Source organism: Mesoplodon bidens (assembly GCF_964165515.1).
Source record: "Mesoplodon bidens genome assembly, chromosome: 6".
Lineage (NCBI taxonomy): Eukaryota > Metazoa > Chordata > Mammalia > Artiodactyla > Ziphiidae > Mesoplodon > Mesoplodon bidens.
In genome coordinates, this window is record NC_138162.1 from 26,838,874 (window position 1) to 26,866,657 (window position 27,784).

The window sequence follows — 27,784 nt, forward strand, 5'->3', positions numbered from 1 at the left end:
ACCTCTTATCATATACATGGTTTGCAAATATTTTCTTTTCCATTTGTAGGTTGCCTTTTTTATTCTGTTGATCATTTCTTTTGCTGTGCAGAAGTTTTTTAGTTTGATGTAGTCCCACTTATTTTTTATTTTGTTGCTTATGCTTTAACTGTTGTATCTAGGAAATCACTGCAAAGACCCACATTAAGGAACTTTTTCCTATGTTTTCTTCGAGGAGTTTTGTAGTTTCTGGTCTTTTATTTAAGTCTTTGATCCACTTTGAGTTAATTTCTGTGAGTGGTGTAATATAGGGTTCTAGTTTCATTCTTTCACGTGTGAATATTTAATTTTCCCAGCACCATTTACTGAAGAGACTGTCTTTTCTCCATTGAGTATTCTTGGCTCCCTTGTCAAATATTAGTTGACTATTTATATATGGGTTTATTTCTGGGCTCTAAATTCTGTTCTGTTGGTCTATGTGTCTATTTTTATTCCATTTATACTGTTTTGATTACTATAGTTTTATAGTGTAGCTTGAAATCAGGAAGTGTGATGCTTTATCCTTCTTTCTCAGGATTGCTTTGGCTATTCAAGGTCTTTTGTGTTTCTATATAAATTTTGGTATTGTTTGTTCTACTTGTTTTTTTTTTCCATATTTATTATTTATTTATTTGGCTGTGCCGGGTCTTGGTTGCGGCATGCAGGATCTTTAGTTGCAGCATGCAGTATCTTTTAGTTGCGGAATGCAAACTCTTAGTTGCGGCATGTAGGATCTAGTTCACTGATCAGGGATCAAACCCGGGCCCCCCTGCATTAGGAGCGTGGAGTCTTAAGCACTGGAACACCAGGGAAGTCCCTCTAATTCTGTTTGTTTTTTTTTTTTTAAAGCCATTGGAATCTTGATAGGGATTGAATCTATAAATGGCTTTGGGTAGCATAGATATTTTAACAATATTAATTCTTCCAATCCGTGAACACGGAATACCCCTCCATTTATTTGTATTTTCTTCAGTATCTTTCATCAATGTCTTGTAGTTTTCAGGGTAGAGATTTTTTCACCTTCCTGGTTAAACTTACTCCTAAGTATTTTATTGTTTTTGATGCTACTGTAAATGGAATTCTTTTCTTTCTTTATTTTTCACATCACTCTCAATGTATAGAAGCACTACTGATTTTGTATATTAATTTTGGATCCTGCACCTGTACTGAAGTTGTTGATTAAATCTAACAGTTTTGTGAAGTCTTTAGGATTTTCTATATATAAAATCATGTCATCTGCAAATGAAGACAATTTTAATTCTTCATTTCCCATTCTGATTCCTTTTTTTTCTTTCTTGATTGCTCTGGCTAGGACTTGTAGTATTTTGTTGAAAAGGAGTGGTGAGTGTAGGCATCCTTGCCTTATTCCTGATCTTAGAGGAAACACTTTCAACCTTACCCCATTGAGTATGATGTTAGCTGTGGGCTTGTCATATATGACTTTTATTATGTTGAGGTATGTTCCTTCTATACTGAATTTGTTAAGGGTTTTTATCATGAACAGATGTTGGATTTTGTCAAATGCTTTTTCTGTGTCTTTTGAGATGATCATATGATTTCTTTCATTCTATTAATATGATGTATCACATCGATTTATGTGCATATGTTGAGCCATCCTTGCATTCCAGGAATAAATCCTGCTTGACCATGGGGAATGATCCTTTCAATGTGCTGCTGAATTTGGTTTGCTAGTATTTTATTGAGAAATTTTGCATCTGTATTCATCAGGGATATTGGCCTATACTTTTCTTGTAGTGGAATTTTTTTCTAGCTTTTGTGTCAGGGTAACGTGGGCTCATGAAGTGAGTTTGGGAGTGTTCCCTCCTTTTCAAATGTTTTGAAGAATTTGAAGGATTGGAATTCTTCTTTAAATGTTTAGTAAAATTCATCAGTGAAGCCATCTGGTCCTGGACTTTTCTTCATTAGGAGATTTTTTATTACAAATTCAATCTTCTTACTCTTTATAATAGTCTGTCAGATTTTTTATTTCTTCCTGATTCAGTCATGGTAGGTTGGTTGTTTCTAAGAATTTCTCCATTTCTTTTAGGTTGTCTAGTTTGTTGGTATATAGTTGTTTACAGTAGCCTCTTATGATCCTTTGTATTTCTGTGGTATCAGTTGCAGTGTTTCCTTTTCCATTTATGATTTTGTTGCTTTGAATCCTTTTTTTCCCTTCTTGCTTTGTATAGCTAATTGTCAATTTGGTTTACCTTTTCAAAGAACCAACTTAGGGCTTCCCTGGTGGCGCAGTGGTTGAGAGTCCACCTGCCGATGCAGGGGACACAGGTTCGTGCCCCGGTCTGGGAGGATCCCACATGCCGCAGAGCAGCTGGGCCCGTGAGCCATGGCCGCTGAGCCTGCGCGTCCAGAGCCTGTGCTCCGCAACGGGAGAGGCCTGCATACCGCAAAAAAAAAAAAAAAAAAAGAACCAACTTAGCTTTTTAAATCCTTTCTATTGTTTTCCTGTTCTCTATGTCATTTATTTCTGCTCTAATCTTTATTATTTCCTTCCTTCTAACTCTGGGCTCAGTTTGTTCTTGTTCTAGTTCCTTAAGGCATACCGTTAGATTGTTTATTTGAGATCTTTGTTATTTCTTAATGTAGGCATTTATTGCCATGAACTTCCCTCTTAAAATTACATTTGCTGCATCTCATAAGTTTTAGTATGTAGAGTTTCTATTTGCAATTTGTCTCAAGATACCTTTTAAGTTTCCCTTTCAGCTTCTTCTTTGATCCATTGGTTGTTCAGGAGAGTGTTTAATTTCTATGTATTTAGGAGTCTTCCAATATCCCTCCTATTATTGATTTATTTCATACCATTACAATCAGAGAAGATATTTGGTATGATTTCAGTCTTCTTGAATTTGCTAAGACTTATTTTGTGGCCTAACACATGATTTATCCTAGAAAATGTTCCATGTGCACTTGAAGAATGTTTTTTCTGATTGTTGGATAACTATTCTCTATATGTCTGTTATGTCCATTTGGTCTATAGTGTTCAAATCCACTGTTTCCTCTTTGACTCTTTAAGTGATTTATCCATTGCTGAGTGTAGGGTATTAAAGTCCCTAGCTATTACTGTATTGCTGTTTATTTCTTCTGTTAGCTTTGGTAGTTTTGCTTTGTATATTTAGGTGCTCTGATGTTGGGTGCATAAATATCTACAATTGTTATATCTTCCGGATGGATTGACCCCTTTATCATTATGTAATGACCTTCTTTGTTTCTTTAGAACATTTTTAAAGTCTGTTTTGTCTGATATAATTATAGTTACCCCTGTTTTCTTTTTTTGTTTTTGGGTATGTTTTTTGGTTACAATTTGCTTGAAATATCATTTCTTCACTGTGTGTGTGGGTGTTTAAAGCTAAAATGAGTCTCTTGAAGATAATGTATCATTGGATCTTGTTTTTTGTTTTTTTTTAATCCATTCAGCCATTCTGTATTGATTGGAGGAATTAATCTATTTATATTTAAAGTAATTATTGGTAGGTAAGGACTTACTATTGCAATTTGTTAATTGTTTTCTGGCTGTTCTGTTGATCCATTGTTCCTCATTTCTTATCCTGCTATCTTTCCTGTGTGTTTTGATGCCTTTTGGCATCAGTCTGCTTTGACTTCTTTATCATGTTCTTTGGTGTAATTAGTACAGGTTTTTCCCTTGTGGTTACCATGAAGCTTACATAAAGTATCTTAAAATATGATAAAATATCTTAAAATAACACCCTATTTTAAACTGTTAACTTATCTTCAATAGCACTGCTAAATATTACACTTCTCCCTCTTCACATTTTAGGTTATTTATGTTACAGTTTACATAAATATTTCTTTTTTTTTATTTAATTTTTTTTATTTTTTTTCTCTTTTTACTCCATTTTCTTTTTTTTTATTAGTTTCTGCTTTATAACAAAGTGAATCAGTTATACATATACATCTGTTCCCACATCCCTTCCCTCATGCATCTCCCTCCCTCCCACCCTCCCCATCCCACCCCTCCAGGCGGTCACAAAGCACCAAGCTGATCTCCCTGTGCTCTGCCATAAATATTTCTTATATTGCACATCCAGTAAAGCTTACTGTAGTTATGGTTATGTTTACTACTTTTTTTAACTTTTAAACTAGAGTTGTATGTTAATTATGCACCATCATTACCACATTACAGAATCTAACTTTGACTATATGTTTACCATTACCTGTGAGTTTTACACTGCCTTAAGATGATTAATGTCCTTTTACTTTACTCCCTTTAGCATTTTTTGCAAGGCAGGTGTGGTGGTGATGAACCCCCTCAGCTCTTATTTGGGAAAGTATTTCTCTCTCCTTAATTTCTGAAAGATAACTTTGTCGGGTATAGTATTCTTGGTTAATAGTCTTTTTCTTTCAATGTTTTTTTTTTTGTGTGGTACGCGGGCCTCTCACTGTTGTGGCCTCTCCCGTTGTGGAGCACAGGCTCCGGACGCGCAGGCTCAGTGGCCATGGCTCACGGGCCCAGCCGCTCTGCGGCATGTGGGATCTTCCCAGACGGGGGCACGAACCCACATCCCCTGCATCGGCAGGCGGACTCTCAACCACTGCACCACCAGGGAAGCCCTCTTTCAATGTTTTGATCCTGTCATCCCATTCTTTCCTGAAAAGTTCCTGACAAGAAATCTGTTTATAGTCTTATGGGAGTTTACTTATATGTAACTTCTCTTTTTTCTTACTGTTTGCAAAATTATTTTTGTCTTTGACTTTTAATAATTATAATGTGTCTCAGTGTAGCCCTACTCTGGTTCAACCTATTTGACATCCTTTGAGCCTCATGGGTCTGGATGTCTATTTCTCTTCTCAGGTTTGGGAAGTTTGCAGCCATTATTGCTTTAAATATACTTTCTGTCCCTTTCTCTTCTCCTTCTGGAATTCCCATAATGCAGATACTGTTTCTTTTGTGTCCCATATGTCTCCCATAGGCTTTTTTCACTTCTTTTTTTCTTTTTCCCTTCTCTGACTGGGTAATTTCAAATGTCCTGTCTTCTAGGTCACTGATTTTTCTTCTGCATGGTTAAGTGTGCCTTTGAAGCTATTGATTTCTTCAATTCAGTCATAGTATTTTTCAGCTCTAGGATTTGGCTTTTTTTTTGATAGTTTCTATTTCTTAGAACTTCTTCTCATTTTATTCATGCATTGTTTGCCTAATTTTGTTTAGTGAACTATAAGATCACACAGACAACTAAACTTAAGAGAATTCTGAATTCTTTGTCTGACAGTTCACAGATCTCCATTTCTGTAAGGTCAGTTTTCAGAGCTTTTTAAAGTTTCCTTTGGTGTCATGTTTACCTGTTTTTTTTCATTTTTTTGTATCCTTGATTCCTTATGTTGGCATCTGTGCATTTGAATAAGCAGGCTCCTCTTCCAGGTTTGCTTTGGCAGACAGCATACTGAACTCTTCAACAGTCAGCTCAGTTTGGGTTTCTGGATGTGTCTGCTGGTGATGTATTTGGGCAGGTGGGGCTTGCTGTCTCTCTGGGGGCAGGGCCACTGCCCAAGCTCTGAGGTTGTGGAGCAGGGGGTGGGAGGAGGAGGGTGCTGCCACTGCTGACTGCGAACAGTTGGACAGGACTGTTGGTTTGGTTCCCTGCTCAAGTGAGACTACAGGATGGGCTCCGCAGTTGCCCAGGCTCTCTGATCAGGCTTACTTAAGACAGCCGGGACTGGGCGCTACACTCAGCAGTGGGCAGGGGTATGATTTAGTTTCCTTGCTCTGGTGGGACAGTAGGACAGGCCCAGGGCCTGCATAGCTCATTGTTCAGGGACCCAAATTGGGTAAAAGACTGCACTGAATTCCCTGGCCAGACACAGCCACTAGCTCTATTCTGAGGTGGGGTGGGGGAGCCACGGGCTGTGCTCTCTTCAAGTGCTACGGTAAGAAAGGTTGATGGACGGGCTACAAAGCTTCTTGTGTGTTCTGGTGAGCTTTCCTGGTTGGACAGGCTGAAGGCTGTATTCAGCAATGGCTGGGGCTATGAATTACTTTCCCCGCCCAGGCAGAGTGGGGGAAACCGGTTCCAAAGGTGGCGAGCCTCTGTTTGTGGTCTTGATTCAAACTGGCCTGCTCCCCAAGTTCCCTGGCTGAACAATGCTATTGGCTTTGTTCTGTGGATGATCGGCTCTGCCTACTGTACACCCTTTTTGAGCACTGCTGGGCTACGCAGCTTCCAGGTGGGTCTGTCCAGCCTTCCTGATCAGGTAGGGGCCAGGAGCTACACTCAGCCATGGGCTGGGCTATGACTCAACTCCCCTGACACAGCTTCCACAATGTAGCCCAGCCTCCCAGCCTCCTTCCCTTACCAAATATATAATGCTTCACACACATCTCACTTTAACATTCCTGCACAAATGCATCTACCTCTGCTCGTGCCAGTTCTGCTACTTAAAATGCCCTTCCCTGCCTAGCAAGCTCCTACTCATCCCTTAAAACCCAGCACAAATATCAGCCATCTAGCTTTTGCTCTCACATAGTACTTCTCATACTGCATTTGTTTACACATTGGCCTGTCCCACTTTGAGGGCAAGGACCCATCTGACTGATTCCTAGTTCAGGAAGTACTGATGGCCAAAGACAGAATTCAATATTCAACATACTGCCACTGAAATTAGGAATGGGAGCTTGACTGAATCTCCTAAGAGTTCATCAGCTACTATTCCTATAGCTTCTAGGAACTTTAAGGAACATTGGTTTTCTCAGTATTATGATCTTAAAGTCTCTCCCCTCCTCTGACCCCACCAGCTACCAGCTCAGGAAGCACCTGTCCCACCTTCTGCACATAAAGCAGCTTGGAACCAGAGATATGGACAGATGGAACCGAGAGTACATGGCTTTGATCCTCCAGGTTTGGAGGAAGGAACTGGAACTGAAACCCCCAAAGACCATGGCAGTAAGCAGGACCACCAAGAGTCCACCCAAGGGCAGCTCAGGCACCAAGCCCACCAGGCACTCAGTGCTCAGGCAGATCTACGGTAACTGTCCTTCTGGGTACTTTGTAGTTTACAACAAGCACCCCCAAGAGTGTGTCACATCAGAATTTGAAAACAGGATTTAATTACATTGGGCAAACCTCCATTCAGGTAGGAACTTTATTAAACTTACAGGCACCAACAGAATTCTCATCATAATTAGTGCCTCCCTTCCAGCAATTCTGGGTCAGAATTGGTTTCATGAGGTATTCTGGTATCTCAACCGAGAAAGCCTTACAGCCAAGAGATTGTCTGCTGGGCTTCACGACTGAAAGCCTCACCACAGCAACCGCTCTAGGCTGCTGCCTGTTTTCCCTAAAATTCTCCATTTAGAGGACTCTAGGCCCAGGCAGACCCGGCCTGCCTCACACTGACCTTCCCTATGCTTAGATAGTACAGAGTTGCCTATCTGTGGGAATACCCCAGATCCAAGCCCTACAAGTACATACTTGTCTAGCAGATGAACTGTTGCATACTGAAACACTTTCAGCTCTGCGAAGTGCCCACCCAAATAAACTCAGAGAACAGGACTGGCTAGCTCCCCAGTGGAAAAAAAGTTGTCAGGGCACCCTTACAAACAGATCTGTGGCCCTGGCAGCAAAATCTGCAGACTTGACCCGGGCAGGCCTATGTAGTTTTTCCACACCATACCTAATCTATCTTGGCAGACACCTGTAAGCTCAAGCCTTCACCTCAATAAAGAATTCAGAACTTGATCAGGCCACAGTTGTCACTGGTCAGAAATAGATGATCATTGTTGGTTGATTTCAGGTTCTCAAGAAGGAAAAGTACATCAGCCCACAAGATCTTCAAAAGCCCATTCTGTGCTGGGTCTCAACTCAGGTAAGGCAGCCACTGCATGGGCAAAGCAGACTGGGGAGACCATGTGGGGAACAGTTCTCTTTTTTTGTTTCATCCTCAAAGGTGGAAGACATTAGAACAGACTGCCAGGGGTTCCAATAGTCATTTGATTTCAGAATTACATGTGCTCTTCATCCCCCTTTCATGGAATTACCACTATAATAAACATCTCTTCTCCAGAAGAGGCAAGTTATTTTTGCAACCAAAAGCTTAATAACATTACCTCCAGCAGAAACAATAAATGGCACCTATTATTGATCACTTTTACATACTTGTTCACATACAGTAGGGGGAAACACAAATACTGTCATTCTTCAAAGTAATACCTTGGGAGTTCTTGCTCCGTTTTGGTTTCACATTAAGATCCTCCATCTCCTTCCCAAAGATGGAAAGAAGTCCCTTGACCATAGATTCTGACTTTTGCCTTTTAGGGCCCCCTAAGGTGGCATTTACTATTTTAATATTTAACAGCATGTCTAGCTCAGGCTCAACTGTGCACACTTCCACTCATACAGGAGCAGCTCAGGGAACTTTCTTTTTAGCCACAAGACAAGACTGTTTTACTCAGGGCCCCTTCATTCATGCCAGAATTAAATTTGGGTGATAAGTTCAGTGCTGTCAGCAGTTAATGCCAGGTCCAGTGTTTCTCATGGGTGGCTATGGCAACACACTCCCCCCAGTCCCTGATCCACAGTCATCCTGCAGGAACAGAGAGCACAGCTGGGAAGGTGAACAATGACTGTCAGCGTGAACTTTAACATTCATTTATTTTTCATGGGGGGAAAACCAAGAGGTGGGGGGACAGTAATTACTGCCAAAGCTTTAATAAGAGTTGGGCAACTCATGTAATATAGACAGGCTGATCAGGGGCAATTAGAGACTTTCAAAGGAATCAGGCCCATTGTTCTAGGTTTAAAACAAAACAAAACAAAAAACCTCTAGTTACACTTCAGTGAATTAGAGAATAGTTTCAAAAACACACTGTCAGATAAAACTACTTAAGAAGTAGCATTTAGATAATCAGATATTAAAATGAGATAATCAGAGCATTTTTTACTTTGTCTCAAAAGTCCAGGACTATCAAATCTTTAAAAATGAAGGTGATTAGTGGCATAAAGGTTTTTAGTTAAAGGACTCACAGTTAAAGGACAGAATAAATAAAAGAAATAATGGTTTCTTAGGATGTCATATAGACTGTCAGCTTGTTTGTCCTACACTGGCTTGAAAACAGATGAGGACCAAAGAGAATCTTTTCCTAAACCTAAGCTTGGGGGACAAAGGTTTTATGAGGCCCACCTACCCACATTAACCATTAACCTGTGAATAAGGCTGATGACAGTCACCAGAGCTCCTAGCTAGTTAGCTGCAGCCTGTGTTTTATACAGAATACAGTCTATAAATTTCCATGAAATGGGCATGACTTGGACATACACATAAGTAAGTTTCTGCAATGTAGAATCACAGATGGCAAATGGAACCAAGAAGGACAAACCATTCATTTTAGTCTTTACCTTGAATAGAAATTTTTGCTTTGAGAATTCCATGAGGTTAAGGATCTTTGGATTTTGCTCACTGTTCTACTTAGCTTTAGTACATTGTTTGGCACATTGTAGGCGCTCAAATATTTGAGTGAAGATTGTGGCTCCTAACCCCTTCAATTCGGGGAGAGACTTTAGCAGTGCCTTTACCTCTTAAAACAAGGAGCAGAAAGTGAGCTGGTTAGAGCAAAGTAACAAACTCCTTGGACTGTTTCTCTACCTGCATCCAGGAGGCAAACAATCACATTCTCCTCAGTCTTCTATACCCACCTGCAAACCACCCACACCCACAGAGAACAGCAGCACAGTCATTCATGATCAGAGAGCATATATATATATCAGTGTCCTAAATCTGGGGGCCCTCTTGTTAAAAATAAAAGAATTTCCTCTAAAAAAAATTCCATTCCAACGAATGGAATAACCATGGCTTAAGTGATTACTAAAAACGGTAACCCCTGTATGAGCGCAGAATATTCCTGCCCACCTACAGAGGGGTATGCAGATGACAACTCAAGACTTGATACAACAAAGGCAGCCACAAACACACCAGAGTTCCGAAACAGTTCACTTTAACTTTATTGAAGTAACAGTAATAAAACCAGATGAGAGAAAGACATATTTTTGTAACTTTTTAAAAACTACTCACCTTTCACGTTTGCTTCTTTGCTCCACTTAGGAGCAACATCCATCAGTACGGCCTCAGCAAGTTCTCTTAACTGGTCGGGGGCTCAGTAACCTCATTTGTTAAGTGAGAGGGTTGAGCACACCACTAAAGTTTTCCAACTGTAGCATCCTGTAACTCTGTGATTTTAAAGTCATAAAAAGGCCTAAAAAAAAAATCCACTTCGTTTGATATGCCTATTATTCTATCACCTGAATAGTTTTCAAAGGAACCTATTTTCTAGAATGGACTATAGCCAAGTATGTGGCACAGGGGAAAGTTAAATGATAGATGATATATGTTTGTGTTATGTTACAGAGATGCACAGAGAAAGCAGTATCATACCAGTTATTCCAGGCAGACTGAAGACCTAAGTTCCAGTCCTACCTCCTCAAGCAGCTGCCCCCTCATAGTCAAGGTTATTCCTTAAAGAGATGTCAGGTATCTTTGAGAGGATGGAAAATGGAGGGCTGACGTCCTCCTGTCTCTACAATAAACTAGCCATCACCTTATTCAGCCCCATGGATAATCCAAACCTAAACCCTTCTTCCTCCCCACCAATCAACTCTGCCCTTTAGCATTAAAATTAATAATCTGAATATCGGGGACTTCCCTGGCGGTCCAGTGGTTAAGACTCCACACTCCCAATGCAGGGGGCGCAGGTTCGATCCCTGGTCGGGGAACTAAATCCTGCATGCTGCACGGCACAGCCAAAAATAATAATAATAGTAGCAATAATAATAATCTGAATATCTGGTATTTGTTTTTAACAGTGAGCAACTTGCAGTGTATACACCTCCTTGAGAACAGTGGAAGATCAAAGAATTTTTCTTATAACCTGCAATCAGCTAACCCATCAAGAAACAAAACAAAGCTTCGACTGCCTATGGAGGAAGACTGTGCCCGGAGGGGGCGGTTCTAACAGCTAGTGCAGAATTCTCTGATTAGCTTTTACACTTTGGGAAAACTTTAATATCCATGCCTGAAGGCTTACTAGCCTGAAAATGTGGTAACAACCGAAAGAAATGTGTTTTCTTTCTCCTCTTACACAGCACTGTTTTGTAAATTCTTAGCCAGTGCTGAAAGGACCAGGGTAGACTATACCTGTGCAAAACTGCCCGTGTGCCTACACGTCCATGAGGACGACTGGAAAAGAGTATTTCTAATAACAGTTAAGTCTAAGTAAAACTAAGGAAGTGAGCACTAAAGACGCTGCTGGGTTGGGATTTCTCCTCAACTGGTGCAAGCCTGGTTTGTTGGCTCCAGTGAAGCACCTAAATGAGATGGGGAAGAGCCTGTCCCACAGCAGATGCCTTCAGTTCACTACTTTTCTGGAATCTAATGCAACGGAGTTCATTACAGACACCACATCCTGTCCTTCCAACATCATCGGCTTTAATTTTTGGACCAGAGTCAGGACCCAGTGTTTTGCTGTTAGACACTGTAAGACTGTAACAGGTAACTGTTGGTTGCTTACACTTTACAGTTCCCGTGTCAGCCTCTGAAGGCCACAGGCTGCTGCCACATCCTGTGAATGGCGCTCCTTCTGCTGAGGGAAGTACCACAGCACCAAGGCCTCGGTCGGGAAGGTCTACAGACCAGACATTCATGCACGGGGTGCCAACTCAGGCCTTAACCTTCCACTTGTATTTTCTGCTTGACCTGCAGAGGTGAGCAACCTTGTCAAAATGCTGTTCCTTTGGCATGGGAAACTGCTAACTATGCATTCTAGCTTTCTAAGAACACATGGTTTAAATAAAATCCAGTGATTGTGGGCTTTTTCACATTTTTTAAGGGCAAAGCTACTAGGAATGTAGACAGGCAGAAACAATGGCATATTAGGCTCACAGATATTTCTAGAACTGCTTTTTGCATTTTAAGATTACTGCCACCCCTGTCCTGACAGTAAGAGACTGGAAGCAATGAAGTGTTATTTAATTACCTGGATTGTTTACAGTTGGCTAATGAAATTACTTCAATTTTATGAAAATGATTATAACATAAATTAAGAACTCTTATAATGGATCACTAGTAGAAAACCATTTTGTAAGAGTTACCCAGCTCAGACCAAGGACCATTTAGGTACAGGAAAATCCACATCAGATGGGAGCACTGTTCTGAAATCTTGCTAGAAATCCTCTGGAAACACAACTCCAGAGTGAGAAGCAACCACTCCCAAACAAAACCAAACCAAAAACTAGTTTAGTTTGTTGCTGTCTGAATGAACTGGGGCTGAGAACAAAAAGAATGAAGTTTGCCTAGATGGGACCACAAAGACTCAGCTTATTTCTTACTATACAATAGAAGGTACCATATTATTGCTCTGTATTTTATATATACTTAGCTATGAAATACAGAATACCTGTAACCACATATCACATGCTAGTCCAGGAAGCCAGCCTATGCATCAGTGGGAACTCCCAAGCATTATTTTCCTATTTCAGTGCAAAGGAAAGTTCATAAACAACTTCTTTAAAAGTTCAGCTTTAATGACAAACATTTGTTACATCAGTCTCTTCAAAATTAGATGTGAATAAACAATTTCAAACAGAGGTGCCACAGAGCCTTTTCAATACACTGTGCTCAACATGCTGGGTCCCTGGGGATGCCCAGTAATGTACACATTGAAGCAATAATGTAAGTCTGTGAGCCACTGCTCCTGAACACCTCCACTCTTCAATGTCTGCAGAGAAAAACAAGAGTAATGTGAGAGCTGTACTAAAACTGCTTCCTGATGTTTTTTTCCCACACCCAAACAAGATCTCAAACAGTCCTTGCGATAGTATCCTCATCTATAAATTATCACATGAAATCTCACTGAAAAAAGGAACCTATCAATCAGGTATTATTACCACAGGTAGTTAAAATTCCTAGTTTCATCCTCAAGTATTAAGTGCTACCAGTTTCCTGTTGGGTCCCTTCCCTCCCACATTTGCTAGGGACTCATGAAGTTTCCCCATTACCCACCCCTACACTCTGTACTTCTGCCCCTTCGCATTGTAGGATCTCATAACATTAACTGAGAATAATGATTCAACAGGTCTCAGTTTGTCATTCTTGTAGAGATTGGCTGATTCTCCAACCTCGGAATAATCCAAGTTCTTAACTTTTCTTCCCTTCTGTTTCTGAATTCTGCATCCTCTTCCATTACTGAGAAAATCCAGAATACATCTTGTGTTGTATGTAGGTATAAGCTCTATTACTCTGAAGTATTATTACATATACCAATTAATAACCCCCTCCAATCAAAGGCCTATACAAAAAACCTCACTTTAACTCTCACAAACCAAAAACACCAAAGGAATCCTTAATAAACAGAACTGCCCGCCCCAGGTGAACACACAGAACCAACCATTAGACAAAGCTGAAGCCTGCAACTTCCAACTTCTTCCGCCTCTCCAGTGAACTAAGTGACTAGAAATGGGCCTTAGTTTATTCCTGCTAAGTTTCCTTAATGACAGCTAACATTTGTTGGGTGCTTAGTAACTATCAGTTACAGTATAAACCTTACTTGGATGATCTCATTTAATGGTCAACAAAACCCAACAATGTTGCTATTATTCCCATTTCTACAGCTAGGAAAACAAAGCTCAGATAGGTTTAAAAAAAAAAAACACACACACACACACAACTTGCCAAATTATCACAGTTAAGCAATAGAATCTGTATCACAAAACAGGTAGCAGTGACTCTTATGCCTGTACTTTTTCCAACTAAGCTGCCTGCCACCTTAATTCAGTTTGAATATTTTAAGGTTTTTAGTACTGATTCTGCAGTCAAAGTCACCCCCCTGGTTAAGTGACAGTCAGTTACTAGACGGCAGGGGAAGCCCTAAGAAATCACCACACTGGGCTTAATTCCAGGAGTCTGTCAACGCACAGAAACCCTGGCCTCCCAAGAGCACCTCCATGCCCATGAATCTAGTAAGAACAGTACAAAGCCCTTGTTCCATGCTTCTTACTGTGATATTCTTGATGATCTGCTGCACCAAGATGGCATTGGTCAACATGTGAGTCCTGAGGGGTGCGTGCTGCAGCAGCAGGCGAAGCAGCTGGCCCACAACAGGCAGCTCCTCAGGTCCAGCTCTGCTCACCCGCAGGCTCTGCAGCATCAACCTGAGCACTCGAGGCAGGAGTGCCAGGATGGAGACACAGACGCCCCACAGCTTGTCCCTACAAAACAGAAATGAGTCAGTGAACCAACGCATACAGGAAAAGTGCCCCTTCCATACTTCCCAAGACTGAAAATGACCTTTTAAGAAACACGGTGTTTTCTGATAAAACCCCAGAAACCAAAACTAATAAGAACTGGGTTTCATCAGAGCTAAAAAAGCAAATGCAGTGAAGAATCAGCTGCTTTCCCCTATTTTACAGGTTTCAGGAAGCCTAGCAACCAGCGTTTCCCTGGGTTTAACAAGACATTCTTGAAGCCCTAGTGATCATATTTAACACAGAATTCACCAAAGAATGGTCTATACATGCGTACTATTCTCTACCAGTCGACATTATTCAACTGTCTATTACACAACACCAAATGTCAAAAGAGTAAGAATGTCCCAATGGCAAAAAGGGAGGAAAAGAACTCCATGAAACTCTAAGCCTCTGACCTGGATTATGAGTCTCTTCAATGTGTTAGAACAGGGCAGCTTTCCAGAGAAAGATGTGCTCACAAGGAACCAAAGGGATTTGAGAAAACAGCCAGTAAGGGAACTATTACAGGCCAGAGATGGTAAATAAATACAAATTTCAGTGAGCGTCTTTCTTTTGGTATCTTTACAGAACAGGAACAAAATGTTTTATGATAGAGGTAAGTGGCCTAACCACATTCTAGAAGTGTGTCAATTAAATGGAGCAATATCCTTTTGGAGAAAAAGTTCACTGGCTGCTAAAGGCTCTGACCTTAGCCTGTTACAATTTCTCTACCAAGAGTGCATAATCCTCCCAGTCCCAAGTCTTTCTAAGAAAGCCTACCTCCAGACCTTTCACCATTTGACCCCCCTCCTAACTCCACATACAGCAATTGCATCAAAGGAAGATACCAAATCCATTAAGCCAAACAGATCCTCTTACTTGAAGAGACTTTATTCAGCCTGTGGACTCATGCACAGCCAGGTTAGGACAGCCATGTGCAAGGAGAAAAGAGAAAGCCAGACTGTAGACACAGCTAATGATGAGGCAAAGGCACAGAGATTAAAGACTACAAAATTTAGAAGAAAAAGAAAAGAATAGAGGAAGCTGCTTTGGTTCCTGCTGGGTTTCAAATTCCTACCTCCACAATTCCTTTTTAATAAGTTACTACTGTACTGATCCAATATATTCACTCTCTACTTAAACTTCAGTGGATTTCAAATAACTGTGGATCAAAACTGCTAAAAGAGCTTATGGATTCTACATTATACCAAGTACAAGTATACTGAATGGATGAGTAAAGTTCAGAATTCCACCTTCACACACCACAATTAAAACTGTCAGGCCAGGGCCTCCCTGGTGGCGCAGTGGTTGAGAGTCCGCCTGCCGATGCAGGGGATACGGGTTCGTGCCCCGGTCTGGGAGGATCCCATATGCCGCGGAGCGGCTGGGCCCGTGAGCCATGGCCGCTGGGCCTGCGCGTCCGGAGCCTGTGCTCCGCAACGGGAGAGGCCACAACAGTGAGAGGCCCGCGTACCGCAAAAAGAAAAAAAAAAAAAAAAAAAAAAAAAAAAAAAAAACTGTCAGGCCAAAAAGAAGAGAGACCTGGGTACCAGGAACGATGTAAGCAATACCATTTGAGGAGCCATTCTCAGGGTTTTCTAAGAGTTGTCATGCACAGAAATAACGGTACCAACTCCATATAAATCGTTATGAAGTTGAGATTTTAGGTCAACATAAAGCAATGGTTCTAAACCACTCTAAAGGAACTGATGAAAGTCCAATATTTCACAGATAATTTTCAGGAGTTCCACTAACTCTGCAAACTTCTGATGTATTCTGGTCAGATAATACCAACCAACACCCCCCCACACTCCCCAAACACAGGAAAATACAGATAATATACTTTAAAAAACAAAACAAAAATACAGCCAAGCTCAAAAGCCAGAATGGGTGATATCTCTAGGTGCCAGAAGCTATGACAGAACTCATGAAGATACACAGGAGCACAGACCTGGATATGGGATTTGGGGGCTGGGTATTCAACAGCCAGCAAACAATGTTGGAAGCTGAGGCTTCAGCCTCAGGTATGGAAAGCAGGGAGCTAGAACTGGGCTCCCTGCATAGAGCTGAAAGCCAGGAAAATGCAAATGTGAACCTGCCCCATAGGGAGGTCTCCACAACCTCCACAAACTCACAAAAGATGCATTCAGAGAAAGTTATACAATCCAAAACATGAGCTTGTTTGTTCAACCCCACTAGAGACAACCTCCAGAGCCCCACCTGCTCCCCAAAATAAGAGAATTCCCACACCAGAGAGAAACAGAGCAAACAGAACAAACGGACAAGACCTTTAACACCAATAAAGCAAGAATGACAAAGAGCCAAGTAAAAACTCAAAATAGATGAAAGAGAAAACAATAGCTGATACAATAAAAACTCAACAGAAGGATTAAACAAAAGAATTAGCAAAGCGGAAGATGTTAAGAGAGGCCAGAATGAGGAACTCCCTATGTTTAAAAGGGGTTTTTAGGAGAGAACAGAAACAGTGGGGAAGATAACAAATAAAAACACAGCTGAAGAAAAAACATTAAGTCTTCAGATTAAAGGAGTACACTAAGTCTCAAGCAGGATAAATAACAACAAACCTACACTAGGATACACCCTGATTTGCAATGCAACAAAGAGAAAACAGTGAAACCACAGAAAAGAATAGATTACTAACCTAGGGGCAGGACGGAAATAAAGACGCAGACCTACTAGAGAATGGACTTGAGGACACGAGGAGGGGAAAGGGTAAGCTGTGACAAAGCGAGAGAGTGGCATGGACATACATACACTACCAAATGTAAAATCGATAGCTAGTGGGAAGCAGCCGCATAGCACAGGGAGATCATAGCACAGGGAGATCAGCTCGGTGCTTTGTGACCACCTAGAGGGGTGGGATAGGGAAGGTGGGAGGGAGGGAGATGCAAGAGGTAAGAGACATGGGGATATATGTACACATATAGCTGATTCACTTTGTTATAAAGCAGAAACTAACACACCATTGTAAAGCAATTATACTCCAATAAAGATGTCAAAAAAAAAAGAATAGATTACTACCTACAAACCAAAAGGGCTCAGTTGAACAGCAGATCTTTCATTACTAACAATGAATCCAGAAGGCAACAGAATAGTTTCTTCAAAGTACAGTGGCCACAGTCTGAATACCTCAAATTGGTCAAGCCCGATTTTTTGGTCAGCACTTGTGAAATCAAAAGCTCCCAGTAGTTTGACTGGCACTCTCATTATTTGTAATCTCACAAACACCTTCTCTAGGAGGGTAGGAGCAGCCCAAAAGGGAAACTTAAGTACCTAAGACTCTGACTGCCAACACTTCTTTGTGACTAATGTCATCCTGAGAGATGCATATCAAACTCAATACACAGTATAAAATACTTTTAAAAACAGAATTTTACAGAGGCAAAATGTATTAAGTACAGTGAATTTTGTTCAGTCCAACCATATAAAATCAAAGCAGGATGTTTTTCTATAAGAAACTAAAAAAGATCTTTGAAACTTCTTATCAGAGTATATCACAAATGGGCTATATTTCAAGTGACAGGAAATGACAAACAGCAATATACATATTTCATAAATAGGGATGCTCATTATAAAATTTTTAGAACCCTGAGAAGTTTCTTGCTATTTACGAAGCCTTTTCTTGAACTATCAGGCCCAAAAGTTTGATGATGGTAAGAAAAGTACCATCAAATCTATGCTTGTTTATGTGTAAATTTTACAGGATATCAACAGTGAAATGTACAAAGTTTTAAATACACACACTTAATGGAAAAAATCCAAATGTCTGTTGACAGTAAAATGGATAAGTTATAGTACATTCATATAACAGAATATTACAGAGCAGGGGTACTAGACCACAGCCAATCCAGCTCACAGCCTGTATTTGTAAACAGAATTTTATTGGAACACAGCTACACCCATTCATTTATGTATCATCTAATGCTGCTTTCACATGACCAGGGCAGTGCTGAGTAGTTCTGACAAGAGACTTTATGGTTTGAAAAACCTAAAATATTCACTGACTCCTTACAGAAAGAAGTTTGCTGACTCCTGGTATAGAGAAACAAAAATGAATGAAATACATCTTCAACATGAGTACTCTCACAAATGATGATGAAAATCAAGTCACAAAAAATACATATAGTATGATTCCTTTTATATCAAATTCTTAAAATATGCAAAACAAAAATGAAACTGCTTATAAATGCACATAAAATTTTTAAATAAAAAGGTAAGGAAGTGACTAACACAGAAGTGATCTCTGGGGATGTAGAAGAGAAATGTAACTGTGGAGGGTACATGGAGAAAGTGTGCTGACGATGTTCTATTTCTGAACCGGGAGGCTGGTTAAACAGGTGTTCAGTTTGTACTCTTTAAACTATTTAAATGTTTTATACGTATATTTTGGTGACATTTAAAAGCTCAAAAAAGAAAGGCAAATGTCAAAATGTGATAGAATGATTTTTATTTTCTTATATTTGCTCATCTGTTTGATTTTTAAAAAACCTTCTGCAATGAATTGTTAACAGCATACCAATGAGAACATAAGCATGACAACACTCTTTGAAAATTAAAGTGAAATCTTCTATACTATCCTAGAAGCTTTAGTCTAAAAATTATATAGGAGCAAAAGTACTAATTAAAAACACTAGCATCTTAGAACAATTTCCTTAAACCCAAGAATTTAAAAATCCATGCTGGCTAGTTCTAATGAAGCCCAAAACAAAATACAAAGGCTTGTATTAATAGTAAACCCATCCTTCTAAAAGTAGAATTTTTTTTCTTGCCAGATCTATAGCAAAGTTAATAAGGAAAGCTCTCAGGAAACTTTCTAATGCCATCTAACTTTTCAAATTTGTAGCTTAAAGGAAAAAAAAAAAACTAAGACTGCTCACCATCACAAAGGGGATTCATAAAAGAACAAAGAAAAAGCTAGCTAGGTTTATACAAACTCTAAAAGAGAATTAGATTTTGGAAATATCTCTTACAGATTGAATGACTGACCGACTGCCTGACTGATTGAGGGGAGGTGAACAAGTAGGAAAAAAATTAAAGTTTAAGAATACAAAAACTGTTACCTCTTTCTTAGATGTTCTGCTTCTCCCTTCTCTAAAGTGAGCAGAAAATAAAGAAGACTGTAGCAACAAGAAGCCAGAAATGGCAGCAGCGTCTCACTAAGTACACACGTATGATCCAGGAGCTTACAGATAACACCTAAAACACAGCCCACCGTGCTGTCAGGAATTACAGTCAACCCAACCTAGGCAGAGAAAAATGAGATTAATGACCTCTTCACAACAGCCCCTCTCCCCAGAATAAAACCAAACACCATTATCTGGAGAGTTAAACCTTCCATCACTACTGGTGGAAACTTGTATATACATAATACATGCCATGCCACCAACCACACCTTAAGATCCTGTTTTACTTTGAGAATTTAGTGGCTACGTTAAATGACTTTGAAAATACGCAAACTCAAGAAATACTATTAACCCAATCCACTGCCTCCCCTTCATGACAAAGTCTCCTAAAATTTTCTAGATGTTACAATTTCTACTGATGGACAGAAACACTATTATTTAAAAGGATTATTTCATACATCCAAAGAAGATCTTGATACCAGCAATCACATTTACATGATCTTCAGATTATTCAGACTGGAAAACTCTAATATCTGGCACCACCCCCACCCCAGGTAATTAAATGTACAAACCAGTTCCTTTTACAATTATCCTTCCCCTGCCCTTTGATTTAACCAGTCACTCAGACATAACTAAGGAAAATACCTATACTGGAGTAAGATAATACTATACTTAACACTTGACTGCTTCACTGTCCCAAAACCCATATAAGGGACATCATGGTATGCTAACTCACCTGGACTCTACTGTATAGTTGTCATTAAGGTGGACTCTAACTTGTAACTGCATGTATACATGGTTTAAATCTCCTGCAAACTATTGCTGAGTTATCATAAACTCTGCAGGTTCTGAGGTCTTAACCTTTACCCAGGCTGTCTGAAAAGAGTGGCCAGATCAACACTGGAATGTTTATCTTTTACTAGAATAGTGAATGTAGTCAAAGGGCATAAATTTCTGGAGTGGAAGTAAAAAAAAAAAAAAGAAAAAAGATGGGGATCTTTGGAGACACAGTGTATAAGGATTAGAAGTTTGATAGCAGGGAGAAAAGAGAGTACTGAGGATTCAAAGCAGTAGTCTTCCAACTCGAGGGAAGTAAAGAAAAGGTGGTGTAGATATGCCTATAAAATTATCCAAACAAGTGAGAGTCCCTGGAAGATAAAGTTTTGGAGTCTCCCCTTGCACTGTAACACATCATTATACTAAAAAGCCAAAGGGCAAAGTGTAAATGTTGGAGGAAGTTAAAAGCAAAACCCAGGCATACCTAATGAGAATTTAATGCCAATGGGAACGAGAGACACCCACTGGCCAAAAGACAAGTCAGTTTCATGGCTAAGCTCACTGCTTCCAGTGACCAGGCCTTGAGCCTGTGAGGTGACATCCCTACTTTACACCCCAAACCTTCTGGGTGGAAACTGAACCCCAGTATGGATGCTGGATTCCCAACACAATGACACCTGGCACATGTTAATTAAAGCATTTTAAGTCAGAAGGACCTGAGGTATAAGAGGTCTTTCATTGCTCAGATGTAAAAAGTAAGGTCCTGGCAAAAGAGGAGATTTTCTCAAGGTCACAGAATTAATTAGTAACAGCCAGGTAAAACACCAAGATTTCTCAGTTCTCACCACAGCATCATGAAATTATTAAGCTTAGACTTCTGGACACTCACGCTCTCCTTGGTTATGGCAAACTCAATCTTAACCAAATCTCTATGCTTTTGTGTAACAGAAAAAAATTTTAAGTATATTTACCAAATGCTTACTGATGCCACTTTGCAGGATGTCAAAGCTTTGGCTTCGGGCAGGGATAACCAATAAATTGTGACAAACTGTCTGTCAGAAAAGGAGAAAACCAATACCAAATCAGAACATTTTAAGTCAGAAACAAGTTCAATAGTTTTTTTTAAAAATCTACTTGCTCTATATACTAAAAGGAAACTTAACAAAAAGTGACTTTAAATATACAAATGTCAAACTATCAAGCCTCATATAAATGGTCCAGTTTTCCAAATAATTCATTAAACATGTTCATTAAACATTTATTGAGCACTGAGCTAGGCCTATTAGGTGCTACGCATAGGAATGAAAGAAAGAGAAACTCTTGTGTCACAGCCCTCAAGGAGCTTACAATCTACCAAGGCAGAGACTACATTTCTATTAAGTAAGTGCTACAACTGGAGATCTCAGTGACATGAACAAAGGGCAGACAAAAGCCTTTCTCCCATTTGGTGGAAAAATATAACACTGAAAAAAACTTATAATTCAGAAAATACGAATACCACGTTCAAATTAATTATAATGCTGCCTCTTATTCCCTAAAGGTAAAAGGAAAATAGTCTATAGGAAAAGAAGAAAAGTATGAATGAGGTGGGAATCAAATCTCTAGTATTTTTCATTTTCTAAGTTCTCAAGAAAACAAGAAGAGGGAAGGACAGCATCAAGTCCTTCAAAGAATCACAACACAACTCCAGAAGCTGATGGAATTCAGTACCAAAAATCAAGTATGCAGAAAAATCCCATGGAAGGACAAAGGTAAGACTGGTGGAAAGAATAGCACTCTAGGAAGAGAATGAATAGTCAAGATAAATTCAAGAGGACTGTCAGTCCTCAAAAAATCAACAGCTCTATGCATTATGTCTCTATAAAACCTCTTGTAGAGTGACCACCCAGAGTTTTCACATGGCAATTATCTTTTTTTTTTTTTTTTTTTTTTTGCGGTACGCGGGCCTCTCACTGTTGTGGCCTCTCCCGTTGTGGAGCACAGGCTCCGGACGCGCAGGCTCAGCAGCCATGGCTCACGGGCCCAGCCGCTCCGCGGCATGTGGGATCCTCCCGGACCGGGTCACGAACCCGTGTCCCCTGCATCGGCAGGCGGACTCTCAACCACTGCACCACCAGGGGAGCCCACAACTGTCTTATCTTTTAAACCTATAGGTTAACAACGGGAACAACATACTTCCAATGCCATCTTTCTACTTCAAAATGAGTGTAATGAATATTTTCACTCATAAATGATAAATCATATTTGAAAGGCCCATTTGATAACAAATGATCACTCAATCCCTTCCTTTCTGCCTCTCCTCCCCTTCCTGAACAATTCAGTTCTAAAGACACTGCATGAGGCGAAGCTAGACATCACCACTAGGGTGAGTGGGAGAGCTTCAGTGGCCCAGAGCAGGCTACCCATTAACAAATGGAGGCACACTGTCCCCAATAGTTGGAGTTCAAATGCGATAAGGAAGATGCCTGCATGGGAAAGGGGTGGCGCCAAAAGGAGACTGATTACAGGCAAAGTAACTGATGAAGTAGGTAAATATATTAAGCAAAATGGAAGTCAGGTTTCTCACCATCAGAAAAGGCAGGTACAAGAGGAAAAGGAGACAGCTAGAATGAACCCAGGGGTGTTGCATTCCTGATTTCTGTTCACTGATAGGGCATGGGAACAGCAACAGCTAATAGCAATGACCACACCTAAGAGTCCAGAAGTTGGTTTCTAAAATCCATTCTCCACTTAAAGGAAAACTGGGCTTCTTAAAGAAATACCTGATTGCAGGGCTGGGACAGGGAAAATACAACAGGAATCTGTAACAATTTGTGGTACAAGAAAGTAAGGAAGTAAGCTGATCCTTGAACAATGTAGGGGGGAGTGAGTAGGGGTGCCGACACTCCATGCAATCGAAAATCTGCGTGTATCACTTCATAGTCGGCCCTCCATATCTGAGGTTCCTCGTATCTGCAGATTCAACCAACCATGCGTCATGTAGTACTGTAGTATTTACTACTGAAATAAATCTCCAAATAAGTGGGCCTGCAGAGTTCAAACCTATGTTGTTCAAGGGTCAACTGTACTCAGAGAAAAATGAGGATGTATCAAAAGAACAAAGAAGCCAGCTTTCAGGAGGTAAGCATGGCAAACATGAGAGTATCAAAATTAATAAGGATAGTAAGGAATTTTAACCCACTGGAAAATACAGGAAACCATACTAACAAAAATAAATAAATGAATAAATTCGAAGACCAAAAAGGAATGGGATATTTACATTGTTTCAAAGTATCTCCTCATAAAATATTATTAATAACAAAGGGGAAGAAATAAAGAGTGGGGAACGTGGACAGATACCACTTAAGTGATCAAAGTGAACATCTAATGGGACAAATCAAAACCATGCACCACCTGACAGGATGCAATCAGAAAACCACAGCATCACTCATGTCATATTCCTGCCAAAGTTGTATAACCTGATCTAACCTTCAGAAAATAAATTAAACCTGAATTGAGAGAAATTTTACAAAATAACCATCCTGTGTTCTTCAAAAGTGTCAACGTCAACGAAAGACAAGGAAAGACTGAGGAACTACTCCAGATTTTGCAAAAGACTAAACAGACATTACAACTAAATGCAATGAATCATTTCAGATGGATCCTTTAAAGTACATTATTGGGACAACTAGCAAAACACAAGTAAAGTCTGAGGATTAGATGACAGTAATATACCAATGTTAATTTCCTGATTCTGATGACTATATTGTGTTTACGTAATGGAATGGTCTTGTTTAAGACAAATACAGGCATACCCCAGATATTGTGGGTTCAGTTCCAGACCACTGCGATAACATAAATACAGCAATAAAGCAAATATCACAATAAAGCAAGTCGCACAAATTTTTTTGGTTTCCCAGTGCATATAAAAGATGTTTATACTATACTGTAGTCCATTTCATGTACAAGAGCATTGTCTATAAAAACAATGTACATATCTTAATTTTAAAATATTCCATTGCTAAAAAATGCTAACCATCATCTGAGCCTTCAGTGAGTCATAATCTTTGTGATAGTGCAGGGTCCTGCCTTGATGGTGATGACTGCTGACTGATCAGGGTGGTGACTATTGAAGGCTGAGGTGGCTGTGGACATTTCTTTTAAAATAAGACAACAATAAAAGTTGCCACATAGGATTGACTCTTCCTTCCAACAGCACTTTACCCAAAATGGAACTTCTTTCAAAATTGGAGTCCATCTTCTCAAACCCTGTCACTGCTTTATCAACTAAGTTTATGTAATATTCTAAATCCTTTGCTGTCATTTCAACAATCTTCACATCTTCACCAGGAGTAGATTCCATCTCAAGAAACTACTTTCTCTGCTTATCCATCGGAAGCAACTCCTCATCCATTAAAAGTTTTATCATGACATATCTACAATAAAAGTCACATCTTCAGGCTCCACTTCTAATTCTAGTTCTCTTGCTATTTCCACATCTGCAGTTATTTCCTCCACTGAAGTCTTGAATACGCCTCAAAATCATGAGGGTTGGGATCAACTTCTTCCAAACTCCTCTTAATGCTGATATTTTGACCTCTTGCCATGAATCACGAATGATCTTGATGGCATCTAGAATGATGAATCCTTTCCAGAAAGTTTCCAATTTACTTCGCTCAGATACATCAGAGGAATCACTATCTATGGCAGCTATAGCTTTACGAAATGTGTTTCTTATATAATACGACTTGAAGGTCTAAATGACTCCTTGATCCATGGACTGCAGAAAGGATGTGTGTGAGCAGGCATGAAAAAAACAATAATCTCATTGTACATCTCCATGAAAGTTCTAGGGTGACCAGGTGCACTGTCAATGAGTAGTTAATATTTTGAAAGTAATCTTTTTTTCTGTGCAGAAGATATCAACAGTGGGCTTAAAATAATCAGGAAACCATGTTGTAAACACAAGTGCTGTCATCCAGGCTTTGTTGTTTCATTTACAGAACACAAGCAGAGAAGATTTAGCATAATTCCTTTTTTCTTTAACTGTTTTTTTTCCTGCTCCCTTCTCTTTTTTTTAAATATTTATTTATTTATATTTTATTTTTGGCTGCATTGGGTCTTCACTGCTGCGCACAGGCTTTCTCTAATTGCAGCGAACAGGGGCTACTCTTCACTGCGGTGTGCGGGCTTCTCATTGTGGTGGCACCTCTTGTGGCAGAGCACAGGCTCTAGAGCGCAGGCTCAGTAGTTGTGGTATATGGGCTTGGTTGCTCCGCGGCAATGTGGGATCTTCCTGGACCAGGGCTCGAACCCATGTCCCCTGCATTGGCAGGCGGATTCTTAACCACTGCACCACCAGAGAAGTCCATAATTCTTAAGGGCGCTAGGACTTTCAGAACAGTAAATGAGTGTTGGCTTCAACTTAAAGTTACCAGCTGCATTAGCCCCTAACAAGTCAGCATGACCTTTGAAGCTTCGAAACCAGGCACTGACTTCTCTCTTATCTATGAAAGTCCTAGATGGCAACTCCTTCCAATATAAAGCTGTTTTGTCTACACTGAAAACCTCTGTTTAGTGTAGCCACCTTCAATAATATCTTAGCTAGATCTTCTGGATAATTTGCTGCAACTTCTCCATCAGCCGCTTCATCTTACACTTTTAATGTTATGCAGACAGCTCTTTTCCTTAAATCTCATGAACCAACCTCAGCTACCTTCAAACTTTTCTTCTGCAGCTTCCTCACCTCTCTCAGCCTTCACAGAATCAAAGAGAGTTAGGGCTTTGCTCTAGATTTGGCTTAAGGGAATGTTGTAGGTGGTCTGATATTCTATCCAGACCACTCAAACTTTCTCCATGTCATCAATAAGGCTGTTTCACTTTCTTATCATTCCTGTGTTCACTGAAATAGCACTTTTAATTTCAGGAACTTTTCTTTTGCATTCACAACTTGGCTAACTGGCAGAGAGGTCTAGTTTTCAGCCTATCTTGGCTTTAAACATGCCTTCCTCACTAAGCTTATAATCATTTCTAGCTTTTGATTTAAAGTAAGAGTTGTGCAACTCTTCCTTTCACTCGAACACACCTATAGGCCACTGTACGGTTATTAATTGGCCTAATGGCAGTATTGTGTTTCAGGGAACAGGGAGAGAGATGAGGGACGGCTGGTTGGTGGAACAGTCAGAACACACACATTTATTAAGTTCACCGTCTCATGTGGGCATGGTTCGTGATGCCCCAAAACAATTACAATAGTAATGTCAAAGATCACTGATCACAGATCACCATAAGAAATATAGTAACAATGAAAAAGTTTGAAATATTGCAAAAAAATACCAAAATGTGACACAGAGACATGAAGTGTACAAATGCTGTTGGAAAAATGAACACCAACAGACATCCTCGATGCAGGGTTGCCACAAATCTTCAGTTTGTAAAAAACAAAGTATCTGCAAAATGCTTTAAAACAAAGTATGCCTGTATGCTGAAGTATGAGGTACAGGCATTCTGTCAAATAGTCTAAGAAAACAGAAGTTCTTTGTCCTGTAGTTATAATTTTTCTCTAAGTTTGAAAATGTTTCAAAGTAAAAGTAAGTAAAAATATAAGGGCTTCCCTGGTGGCGCAGTGGTTGAGAGTCCGCCTGCCGATGCTAGGGGACACGGGTTCGTGTCCCAGTCCGGGAAGATCCCACATGCCGCGGAGCGGCTGGGCCCGTGAGCCATGGCCGCTGAGCCTGCGCGTCCGGAGCCTGTGCTCCGCAACAGGAGAGGCCACAAACAACAGTGAGAGGCACGCGTACGGCCAAAAAAAAAAAAATATATATATATATATATATATATATATATATATATATATAAACACATAGATGTATACACACACATAAACATACACAAATACAGGCAATCCTCACTTCTGCAATTACAGTGTTAACAAAAACTTGCATACTTCAGAACCCTGACCTCACATTGCATAATTCCAGAACAGGCATGCTAATTTAGTATAATGTGGAAATTAAGGGTTTTTTAAAAATATAAAACTTCATTTTTCTTGAGAAGGTTCTGTACATTTAATTTCTACACTGAAGTATTTTCTACCTAATTTTATCAGGAAATAAACAGAAATGTCATGCACCTAACACTTTTCATAAAATCAGTTTATTGCTATATTAAAATGTTGAAAAGAGCAAGTAAAAGAAAGAAATTATAATTATTAAAATACTAAAATTCAGATTTAGAGATTCTTTCACTTCCCAATAAAATTACATCACAGAATATATTTACAGAATGAAAATTTCCATATACTCACACTACAAAACAGGGCTCAATTGTTCTAAGAAAGTGTCAGATTTACCTTTGGCAGATTACATTTTACCTTTCCCCTGTTGGCCATGTCTCAACTATTATCAATGAATAATAAAAACGGTAAGAAAGAGATAGACAACCTGCCATTATTCTGGGGCTCTTTCCTTACCCCAGTATTTCTTTACGTACATGCTTTGTGGGGGGAACAAACTCACTTCAACCAAGCTGCCTCTAAAGACCACCCAAGAGTTCCCTAGTATTGGAAGCATGTTTGTGTTCAGAGTCCTTTTGTGCCCCACTTGCTTTTTCCTATTATCCTAACTG

The 27,784-nt window shown here is 39.8% G+C and overlaps 2 protein-coding genes across 4 annotated transcripts in view; one reads left to right on the forward strand and one right to left on the reverse strand.

Moving 5' to 3' along the window:
- Positions 1–11,016, forward strand: part of INVS (inversin) — a gene marked incomplete at its 3' end in the record, with an annotated part of 154,852 nt that extends 143,836 nt beyond the window's left edge. Inside the window, 4 exon segments of the mRNA XM_081236598.1 lie at positions 6,782–7,011; positions 7,780–7,851; positions 10,842–10,922; positions 10,925–11,016. Coding sequence (XP_081092724.1) covers positions 6,782–7,011; positions 7,780–7,851; positions 10,842–10,922; positions 10,925–11,016 — 475 coding nt within the window.
- Positions 11,017–12,616: 1,600 nt separating this feature from the next.
- TEX10 (testis expressed 10) overlaps positions 12,617–27,784 on the reverse strand; it is a 58,479-nt gene continuing 43,311 nt past the window's right edge. For all 3 annotated transcript variants that reach the window (XM_081236600.1, XM_081236599.1, XM_081236601.1), the window contains 4 exons: positions 21,151–21,231; positions 19,340–19,521; positions 14,030–14,240; positions 12,617–12,751 (listed from right to left, as the gene is read on the reverse strand). In XM_081236600.1, coding sequence (XP_081092726.1) covers positions 12,638–12,751; positions 14,030–14,240; positions 19,340–19,521; positions 21,151–21,231 — 588 coding nt within the window. In that variant the 3' untranslated portion in view covers positions 12,617–12,637. The remainder of the gene's footprint in view (positions 12,752–14,029; positions 14,241–19,339; positions 19,522–21,150; positions 21,232–27,784) is intronic.